The sequence below is a fragment of the Buceros rhinoceros genome, unplaced genomic scaffold (assembly GCF_000710305.1).
Source record: "Buceros rhinoceros silvestris isolate BGI_N320 unplaced genomic scaffold, ASM71030v1 scaffold35014, whole genome shotgun sequence".
Taxonomy (NCBI): domain Eukaryota; kingdom Metazoa; phylum Chordata; class Aves; order Bucerotiformes; family Bucerotidae; genus Buceros; species Buceros rhinoceros.
Window position 1 is genome coordinate 1 of NW_010408229.1, and position 11,566 is coordinate 11,566.

The 11,566-nt window shown below is 40.6% G+C and overlaps 1 protein-coding gene across 1 annotated transcript in view; it reads right to left on the bottom strand.

The window, feature by feature from the left end:
- Nucleotides 1-2,343: 2,343 nt before the first annotated feature.
- The window catches only part of ESRP2 (epithelial splicing regulatory protein 2), a gene marked incomplete at its 5' end in the record, with an annotated part of 41,181 nt that continues 31,958 nt past the window's right edge, over nt 2,344-11,566 (bottom strand). The window contains 2 exons of the mRNA XM_010134803.1: nt 2,344-2,827; nt 5,623-5,734. Of these exons, the coding sequence (XP_010133105.1) occupies nt 5,645-5,734 (90 nt within the window). The remainder of the gene's footprint in view (nt 2,828-5,622; nt 5,735-11,566) is intronic.

Below are 11,566 nucleotides of genomic sequence, written 5' to 3' on the forward strand. Positions count from 1 at the left end.
ACCTTCACCGCTGCCGCGTCCTGCCGTTCGCTGCGGTGAATACCGGAGCGCTCCTGCCCTTCTCTTTCACAACTCTTTGAGGGAAGACGGCAGAGTTCTCCATACAAGCTGGAGTCCAGAGCGAGAGCGTCCGCCGGCCCGGGCGGCGGTCAGGGCCCGCCCGGGGAGCGCTGCTCTAACAGCAGGGCCCTCCCGGCGCTTTGCAGACCTAACTTCGGAACAAGGGATGCTGCCCCCAAGTCCCACGCGTTGGGTCTGACACAACTCGCCCACACAGCCGGGAACACCCGGCTCCACTGCTGTAGCCAGCTCCCACCGCCTCGTGCGGAGCAGGGTTTAACTGGCAGCTGGTGGTAGCTGAAGCCTGGCTTAGCAGACAGCTAGACCCAGGCTTAGCACATGGCAGACGCTGTTAGGTCGGTTCGTGTGGTCTGCACTTCAACGGTGACCGCTGCTGGCTGAGCCAGAAAGGAGTAAGGGGCATGTGTGCATCTACAACTCGGGTGATGTGTTCCTGCAGGTGCTCCACTCCAGCCCCGGCTCAGCTTGCCCAACCTGCCAAGGAAGGAGCAGAGCATAAACGACAGCAGCGGGAGCTGTAAGAAGAGTAGATGAAGCATCACTTCAGCTAACACACAAAGTTCCATAGAGGCTATTCAGAGAAAAAATGTTTCAGCTGACTGCAAAGCCATAACCAAGAGACGGCCAGCTGGACCACGGCAGAATGTCACGGTGTAATAAATGGACTGGTGGCTACATGGCACCATATTGCTTGGGACTGATGCTCCCAAAATTTTTGAAAGGGAGAAGCATTCTCCTCAAAGGCACAATGAGAATGTTACCTATAATGGGGCAGTCCTCTCTAGTATTCACAGGACTTTAAAAGAAAGATTTTTTTGGTAGACTTCACCGAGACAAACCTTTCAAACATTAATGCAAACAGTCCCACTTTAAAATAATCAAGAAGATTTCCCTGTCTCACTAGATGATGATAAAAATCCTGTTGGGAGGTTTTAATGATGAAATGGCATCTGGCCTGGGATGCTCCTGACCAGAGAGTCACAAACCTTCTATCATCACCCTATATACACCTAAACATGATATGATATCCCCCCCCAATTTTTAATACCAAAAGGTTGTCTGGCTCCATCCTGACATACTACTTTGTTTCCTCTGGCACCAGAATTAGAGAACTAAGCAGGTAAACAGTTACAGAGCCTAGAAAGTGTCCCACCACAAGAGAAATATGTAATGTGCGTATTTCTGACCTACCAGCACATGCAAAAAGAAAACGAAAAAAGAAAAATCACACCCCTCTCGCAAGGTACATATGCTTACCTAAGTCTAGGAGAAAGAAAAATGAGTAAAAGGTTATTTATCAGAGAATGATGCCCCATGGAAATATGATAAAGCAAAGCATAAGTCACTTCCCGAAGCCCATACACATGGTAAGCATCTCTTTTATTTGTTGTAATATAAAGAAGCATACAGCATTCAGTTCTTTTAAGTACAGCTCCAATCGAACACTAACAAAAAAGATCAGTTCAGACATCCATGAACGTGTCACAACAGGATTCATTACATTTTGCTCTGCTGGTATTGCACTTGGAATGGTTTTGAAGTAAGGCACAGTAAAAACAAAGTCATTTAGTGCTTCTACAGCAGATGTCTTTTTTTTTTTTAAACACATGCTACATGACGTAAAAGTACTTCTTCTAGCTTATGTATATACACACACACAAGAAAAAAAAAGCATGCACTAGAGGATTTAGATTTCAACATACCTTGTTGTTTCATAATATACAAATAAAGTAGTTTAAAGATGTAAACAAATTGCATGCACATAAACTAGAGCAAAATCTTTAATACAGTATCTGAAAGCTATTATGCTTAAATAAAAAAAATATAACTTATTAGTACTCATGTTTATGTGCCAGTTTTGTCCTGTAGAGATTAAAAGTTCAGGGCTGGGAGCAGGGAGTTCTGGTTGGGCACGAGAATTTTGCTGGTTTTGCTCGTTTTTATTATTTTGCTTTACAGATTGGCAGTAGAACATCGGTAAGAAAGACAAATATGGCTTTTGCAAACCAGCGTATGATGAAAATATGAGAAAGCACAATTGCATTTGGGGTCCAGCATCTTGGTATTTTCCCGTCAAGAACAAACCAAACCAATATGATCTACGCTTTGAACTGGGAAAGCTCTGCATTCCAAAAGACCTTCCTAAAGACATTTTAACCACTATAAAACCCAGACACTTTGTCAAGTGTAAACTCGTAAAAACTAAACACAGAAGAATCTGAATGACTCAAGCTTCGCTTTCCACTTCAAACGCTACTGAACAGGTTTCTCCCATGGCTACGATAGCTGAAGTGCTATTAGACTGTCTTCAGAATTAACTAGACGCCAAGAGTGGGTTTGCTTATTTTTAAACAAGTACATCAGAAATTACGTAAATTAACTGCATAAATTTTGGTTTCGCTTTATCTTTGGCATAGGACACACCAGTTTTCAAATTAAATACAGGACATGCACCACTCTACATTCCAACAAATTATGCTGAAAAGGCACATTTGCTGCTGCCTGGGTGGCAAGGGAACACTTCTGATTTTCCAAAGGCACGGTGTTTAGTGCGACGTTCTTTCCCCGTCCCCCAAAGAGTGTTTTGTTAGACCAGGTACAGTTCTACATAGCGACTTCCCAGGAGCTGTCCATTTTTCTCAGCCACTGCTTTCTTAGCTAGATCCAGGCTTGGAAAAGTCACCAATGCCTCTCCACTGGGCTGGCCACTAAAGTTGTAAAGCACGAGGATGGAATCTGCGTGGAGCTGCAATGGTACAAGACAACAAAAGAAAAAACCTATTAAGACCAGAGACCACACCTGGAAATGCAGTTTTTACTGCTGTGCATTTGGTTCACTCCATTCCTGCATCTGTGGCGAAAAGATTCTGGATGCGAGAACGGGAAGGAGGAGAAGAGGCTGAAGAAGAAAAGAATTTGGCTATTATCTTGGCAAACAGCATCAGCTCTTATTCTGCTGGTGTGTTGAACAGAATGATGTAGGCATCATTCTATGCAAAGATTGTGTGAGAGAAGTAATTCAGATTAAAGGTTGATATGAAAAGCAAGACTTAGATATTAATAAAGGGTAAATGCAGCAAGGAAGTCCAGGCAATCAGACAATAATTCTTGTACTATGTGGACTACTAGCCAAGTGCTAAAGGCTATAAGGCATGTGAATACTCACACACAAAGTTTAGGAAAAAAAAAAAAACCACAGCCTGACAGAGCTGCACAGGAGTTCTGTGTTGGGAGAATGAGCAGAATGAACTTAACTAGGTACACAGCGCAAGAAAGATTGTTCAGTAAAACCAAGTAAAATTTGGTATAGTCCAACTGAATTAAGAGAATCTTTATTGTAATTTTAACAAGGCTAAGGAAAAAAAAGCAGGATAGCAAATTAAACTATTTAGTCAGTGGAACTGATTTACTTTGGAGTGCATTTGCACTCGTGAATTCTTAAAAGGCAGTTCCAAAATGCCGAGTTAAAAGCAGACGCCTGTCTGCTCTGTGATACCCCAGCCATTTCTCATAACCTGCTGGAAATCCTTCCAAGGCAGGTGTTGAAGCCCTCTTTGCTGGGTAGAAATAGATCTCAGTGAAGTTTCAAAACCAAAGGTTGAAGGATCAAAAGCTCAGCATACAAGGCCAGCTTGCTGGAGAAATCAGTGCCAGACAAAACATACGGTCTATGCTGGAAAAACCAACCAGTTTTGTGAGTATTAACCCAATTCAGGTTAAGTTCATGTGATACGTGTCCCTATGAGTTTATAAAAAAGTTAAAATATTTAAGGCTTTCACTTTTTGTAGAATTTAGGCATGCCTGGTATGCTGCAAGAAATATCAGACTGCTCAGTTATTACCTGTAATGGTTTCTGATCAGCTTTACATTCAAAAGCATGAAAAGAAAGCAAGTACATGCCAGAGGTTTGCTCACCCAAAGACATAGCAGCAGTAAAAGTATTCTTAAGATACAAGCAACAGTACACTTTGGGAACTAAAAAGCATGTATATAATGTTAGTATAGACTTGGTATCTTTTCTTCTCTCAGAACTACAGTTAATCAAGAACTAGCATGCAGAAAGAAATTAAATGACAAATAAAACCCATCATGTCAGAAGTCCAGGTCAGGTTTGGAAGTAATCTTGGTTTATTCCAGAGTAACACTGAGCACAGTTAGACCTCTGAGCACAGAAGAGAGCTTTAAAAAGTCGTTTGAATAGCAGCATTGGTGTAATACCAATGTAAGGATCTGGAAATTCATGTTATACAAGTTGCATAGCAAGTTAGCAGAGAAGTCTACAAGTCCCGAAAGCAACCGAAGAGTGTTAAAGAAAAGCATTTGGTTTAAGACACACTAGTTTTACATTCTTGTTTATACAGAAATAGACTGACTTTATGTATATATATTTTAAAAAAATACAGATTCGAATCCGTAGAACTCTTTTTTCTGGATGCTTTGTTCCAAAGAGAGTGGTATCTGCACAATACTTCTTTGGACGGCTTAGAATTCAGGATGAGCTACTCCAAGAGTTATTTCCTAGACAAGCTGTTTCCATCTCATACACAGAACCCTAGTGCTCATTCATTTTCCAGTTATTCTGGGTAAAACAAGAGAGCCAAGCAGACTGTCCACGGTCACATAAATGTGGAAATGCTCAGAGCAATAATAGGTGTTCTTCATACACCACCAGGCCATGCAGCCTCCCGGCCATCTTCTCCCTCACAGATCTAATAGTATCATGGGAAACCAACTCATTTGAAAACAACCGAGTTGATGGTGATTATGTGAAGGTAGTTTTATCCATGAATGTAATTCTAGTAAGGCACAGTATTTGATTGCCTTTCTTTGTACTGAAAATTTTGTGGTTTTTTTTTTAAGGAGAAAAGAAAAATAGGAACTAATTCAGTAGCATTTTGAACGGGATACAATAGTATTGGGACATCACAAACTCCACATAGGTCACAACAAAATTTCTTTAATAGTCGTTAATGCCAAAAACACAGGAAAGTTCACCATTAGCAAATTTAGTTGCATTAGAAAGCCACTATACCAAAGAAACTTCTCCTAAAAAAAAAAAAAAAAAAATAGTTCACATTGCATTAGGAAGATCAAGAAACAGAGAAAATTCATCTCTAGGCAGGAAAGAGAAAGCCAGAGGTTTGGGGGGTTTTGCACACATTTGCATGTGCTTTGCAGCCATATCAAGAAAAAACCCACCATCTTTTACTGCTATGCCAAAAATAAAATATTGGGATTGAAAGCTTCATATAAGAAACAAGCACTAATAAACCCTTCTGGAAGCTTAACACACGGTCTGAGCGAACCCAGCATTCACACCACCACTGCTGTCTCATCAACTGCAGATCGCAGTCGGCTTGTTTCCCTCAGGTTAGTTGATTTTTTTAATAGGACAAAAGCAGAAAGGTTAAAGCAAGGATCCCAACACAAGCTAAGAAGGGGGAAAAGCCGTAAGCAAGGAGACATCTGTATCACCAAGCCCTTCCTTCCCTTCCCATTCACCACTGCAGACCCAGTTTCTGCCAGCAGTCGCATCTTACCTTCTTCAGAAGTTACAAAGAGTTACAAACAGACCCACTCTTTCGGTGCTTGTAACACACTCCTTGCTTGATCGCTCAGCTGAATAAGGCCATTGTAGTCATCGGGTGCATACTACAGTACAAGTGTGATACATGATAGTCAGCAAGAGAAGGAACAGTTCTGGTACAGCAAGCCACACAGACCATCATCGGCAACCATAATCAAGAGCATCAGCTGTAATAACTGGCAGGAGACAGTGAATTTGACAGATACTGTTTTTATGCAAGATAAAAAAATAAATCAACTTAATTACTAGTTGAAGTAAACGCACGTAGGGGGTATTCTAAACCGTGTATTTGAACTGTTCCTCATCAAGGAAGGGAAATAGTTCAGACCACAAAGTGCTCCGTTCTTCCTTCTACTGATGAGGCAGCAGCATTGGGTATCAAAACACTTAGGTTTGCGTAATCATGCTTCCAGTAACGGCTCTCACTGGACAGATGAGCATCTACCGGCACACAGACTGGAGGGAGGGATTAGAAGCAGCACGTGGATCTCATTCAAATCTCTAATGCACTCATGGAAATAAACTGCAGCTTCCCAAGGGCTGAGTGATAGGACACTTCAGCTGCATGTAACACTTGCATTGCATAGACTACACCAGTGTAGTTAATGAAAATCAACGTCCAGCATGAGCGTTCTTAAAGGGTAAAATAACATTTCTACTAGTATAGCATATTTCCATCTAGGAGAAAGAAATAAACTATACAGTGTAACCACATGATGATAGATTTTTAGTAGAAGCGTATTAAAATAAAAATAATGACTGTAAAGTGCAGTCGCACCAATAAATTAAAACAAAATACCCCTCACGTGGATCAGATCTAAAATAGTTGAGATACTGAACAGTAATCACACGTACTATCGGAGGGCCTGCTACAAACAAGAAATCTCTTGTCAGAAAATAGTTCTTAGGGAATATGAAACATTATTTTGTATCTATCTCAAAATTTCCAAATTACATAACCTGGAAAAGGACTGAGGATTCTTGCACATGCTACAAAGACTACTGGAGTGGCTCCCGTAATTCAGCAGACAAACATTTAGCATAACTCAAATTATAGACTATCCTTTCAGTGGCAAGAAGCGTTTCCCATCTGCCCCTGTTTTGCACTAATCTTTAGAGGATTGCCAAATGCACAGTGTAGACATACTATGCTGCTTTCCTTTCATATTTCTATAATACAAAAAGTCTCCTGCCAGCTTCGGGTGAAGAAGGTATTATATTTGGGCATACAGAACACATCGTATCCATCCAAAGTGAAGCTGAAAATTAAAAAACCCAACCATCAGGATATACACCTTCCACAGAGAACAATAACCAAGAGCCCAGAGAATGTAAAAGAATAGAACCTTCCAGAATTTTTCCTACTGAATTCTAGCCACCTTCACATCTAGACCCAGCACCATGAAGTAAAAGACAAATATAGGAAGTATTATCTAAGATAGTCTCTGCCAGCGCAACCAGACCGTGCAAACACTAGATTTATCAGTTTCCAGACCTGCCCTTGAAACAAATCTACAACATGTAAGTTTACTCTTTGGAAGGAATGTCTCAAGATAGAACATACTTTAGATTATCTGTAGATGTGCAGCAGTAAAAATCTATAGTCTCTTGTGAGAAACAGCATTTATAAGGTTACACTTGAAAAGCATGAACAATATCAAAAACATGGAAGTGGGCAAACCACCCTGCACAGAAATGTCAAAGTTGTCAGAGCTAGGCCTAAAGGAAGAAAGAAAGGGGTGGAGTGAGGAATTAAAATTTCTAGCAACAGAAGCAACTTCTAATCGCAAGGAAGATAGGTAAGAGTCTGCAGTCAATTCAAACAGAAGTTGTGGTAATTCTTCAAACTTACAGATTTCAAAACATAGTACTGCAAACCAAGGTAAGAAATAAAGTGGGGGAATTCTTATTCCCTGGATGGAAATGGAAGTGTCCCCTGTGACAGCGAGGACTTTCATAGTTTACAACATGTCTGTTAATAATGGCAAAACGATGTTTCCTGAAGGACGCATTGCTTCTTTCCAGAATCAGCAGTTTACCTTACATGCATCAGGTAAATACCCTTCTATGTATTCACTTTTGAAATGGCAGAGAAATTTTGGCTCGTGTATATTGAGCAACATATGACAGTAGATTATGAAATAATAAATGACAGCTATATATTAAATAACAGTAACTCCTTTCTCCTGAAGGAGATGACCATTTCTGACCAACAACTACCTCCAGTACGGTAGCATCTCCCACACGGACTATCTGCTATGGTCACTGCAGCACAAAGCTTTTTAAGATGACAGGAATCAGAGGCAGACTGGTTAATGAAGAGGTAGTATAACACACTCCTTGTATACTTGTATTTTTGTTTTCTTCAAGCTACTTAATAAAATTCCACAAATACCTGCTGGGTAATATGTGACTGTTCTTGTCCTTGCATTGACTGTGCACAGATTTAACGAGGTCACTAACCAGCGAGACATTGACTTCCATTTCATTTTTGCAATTCCTACAGTGGACATTCAAAGATCAGTCTAAAAACAGCATATGCAAAGCCAACTAGGGGAAAAAATATCCATTCCCCCAAAAAAATATTAAACTCATGAAGTATATTTAGACATGCACCAATTGGGAAAAAAACCAAGGGGAAATGAAAGAAAACATCATAGGCAAAGTGACCAAACCGCGGCTGCAATTCTAGCCTAAACTACCAATAAACTCTATCACAGAACAGTTTCCAAAGGGAAGAAGCCCAGCTCCGTGGAACAGAGAGTGAACCGCGTAATGCCTGCTCCCAAACACACAGCTGAAGATGGTGCCACTTCAGCCTCCTGCTGCAAGCACGGGAGGCAACAGACAGGAACAGGAACCGCTAATTTACCAGCCCCACTCTCCCCGCTGCTTTCTCCACACAGGCAACATCTCCAGGCGGAAGATAAATTTAGGAATGAAGCGAAACAAACGGCATGCTCTATTCCAAGGGTATGGGCATGAGCCTATAATAATGTCTATATTGCCAGATGACTTCAAATAGCAGAAAGCGGGAATTCTTCCTCTACCACATCCTCTTTCCCACTAGAACTGGCACACAGACATGGGGTATCCCTCTCAGGCTACGAAGCATCAGATTTCAAAAGGAACCCGTAGGAAATAGAGAATACTTCTTTGTTTAAGCATGCATTTCAGAGAAGAAAACCTAATCCCTAAAAACTCAGTAACAATGAAGCCCGCTGTCCTAATAGAAGAGAGAAATGTTGTTAATGCCCGTGGAATTTAGCCATCCATCCACTTCTCTTTGCCCTAGAACTGGCACACAGACATGGGGTATCCCTCTCAGGCTACGAAGCATCAGATTTCAAAAGGAACCCGTAGGAAATAGAGAATACTTCTTTGTTTAAGCATGCATTTCAGAGAAGAAAACCTAATCCCTAAAAACTCAGTAACAATGAAGCCCGCTGTCCTAATAGAAGAGAGAAATGTTAATGTCCCTGGAATTTAGCCATCCATCCACTTCTCTTTGCTTCCTTACTAGTGTTTTAAGCACAGGCCACCCTCCTCCCCCTGCCACGGAGCCTTCAATTCTAGGTCTCTAAAGACTTGGAGGATTAATATACTGCAAAAGCTCTTTTAGCTGCAGATAAAAGGCAGCTAAGCCCATACAGGTTTAAAGAACGGTACTTATTTTAAGCATCTCTTACATAAAACATGTACACAAAAACAACCCTAAATTTCCATCCCAGCCTTTTTCAGCAAATTCAGGAGGCTTCAAATAAAGCTCAGATGGTGACCGTGGTCCCTATACCTTAGTTTTCCTGTTTGCTTTTTTATCAACTGAGAGAAACACACCTCTGTACATACATATAACTTCCCTAAAGAGCAAGTCTGCTTTCTACAAACTAATCTATGCTGTCTTTTTCAGGCAGACATGAGTTCGCTTTACATTCACACCAATCTCCAATCAAGTACTACTAAATCCTAGTCAAAACGACAGTTGTGAACTAGATTTTGATCAGCTAAGGCCATGGACACAGTTAAATTGAATCTACTTGCACATAAACCTGACAGTTCTCATCAGAATACCAACTCTGTCAGTGTTAGCAGTAAACCTGCATTCTCCTAAGAACCCAAAAATTAAAAAAAAAAAAAAAATTCGCTCATTATTTGGAGAGTAGAAGTATTTCTCATTGATCTGTTTAGTGGTTAAAGAGTAAAATCCATAGAGGGTTTTGTCAGTAGATAGAGAAGAATACTTTTTAGTATTGTTACGCACAAGCAACTTCATCACTCAACTCTTACACGTGTTCCTTCCTTATTTACTTGATTTCTCTCACTGCTTCTGCGATGGTACAGAGCGGTGGACTCAAGTCACACTGAGAAGTCTGTTGCAGGTAATTGTGGTGGTGTTTGTTACTGCTGAGGGTTTGTTGTCCTTGCATTTAAGTTTCCCTTAGCTATGTATCCAGTACATGACTGGGGTCCAATCAGTGTCCCTGCTGCATGACAGTACAACTAAAAAGCAGTGTAACATGAGATTCTGAATCAGGGAGTACTGTTACTATTATTTGAATCTATTATTTGAAGATCACAGTGCACTACAATATTATACAGAAAGGCGATGGGGAAAATTACCATCCCCAAGATTTACTATTAAAATTCTTCACAGTTGTTTTCAAGATTGTTTGATGCAAGATACATTAAACACATGCAAGCTGGAAGGAATTTTCAACAATAAAAAACAAGAAAGCAAAACTACAAGAAGAAATCAAGCTGCGGAACCACTAAACAAGAGACTAGTGCTGATAAAATTAAAATGCTGACCTGCAGACTTTTTATTATTAGACGCATGTACTGATGTTGAGACCAGCTTGTTGAAGCTCGCAGTAGGCAGAGTCTATCTCTTAAGAGGCAGGTCTTGTTTGAAAGATGCTTTCAATCAAGTAGCAACACGTACATACATGCAATATACAGAGCCCATAAAGACTGGAGGGGAAACCCAGAAGACGACAAAGGAAGAGCTAAAACTTAAAACCCGTTCCTTTCAGACAAAGACACAGAAAGACAAAAATCATCCTTCAATCTCAGCATCTCCAGTCTGGTTCCCAGAACACCAACATCAAAGCCCATCAATTAGTTATACAGACATTAAAACCATGCCCAAACCACTGATGATTATTAGGGGCTCACTTTATAAATGAGCAGAAGCATCATGCAATAATTCCTTGGGCAGCAGCAGAAAATGAAAAAATAACATGAGGAGAGTGGAAGGGGTGGGGGAAGAAAAAAGATTAGTTATTTCTCCAGAGACATAATATTGTCCCAATACAGCAAGTCACCACCTCTTTCTTCCCGTAAAGGAATGAGTATAAACTAGCATTACCACATGCGGGATTCCAAGAACAATTCAAAAATAATTCCTTGGCTCCTCTGTAGGATACTGAACCTGGCCTCATGTGGACAACATCTTCTAAAGAAATCAAAGACGTGACCAATTCAGTGACAGTAACTAGTGACGACAGGAGGTTGCAGCAGAAGAATATAGTTTTCACCTTGTGGCAAAATTTCTGTTCATTTGAAACACCGAATTGTGCAATACAACCACTATGAGCTGCTCACCAAAGGCAGAAACAAGGAAAAGGGCAAACGCAGCACCAGACCCAAAGTCCAGATTCACTAAACTGAGGATTTAGAGGGTGACAGAGCTACGGACACTTTTCGTGATCCATTCCATGCACAAAGAGGTTCAGGTCACATTTTTCAGTGGTGCACTTACAATTCTAGTAGAATTTCAACCTAGAAAATAGGCTTCCTCACTTCAGGTTTTAATACACTCGCCATCCACACCCCAAAAACTTCAGTCAGTTGAGGGGAAAAAAAAAAAAAAAAAAACACAAAAAACCCCACCACCC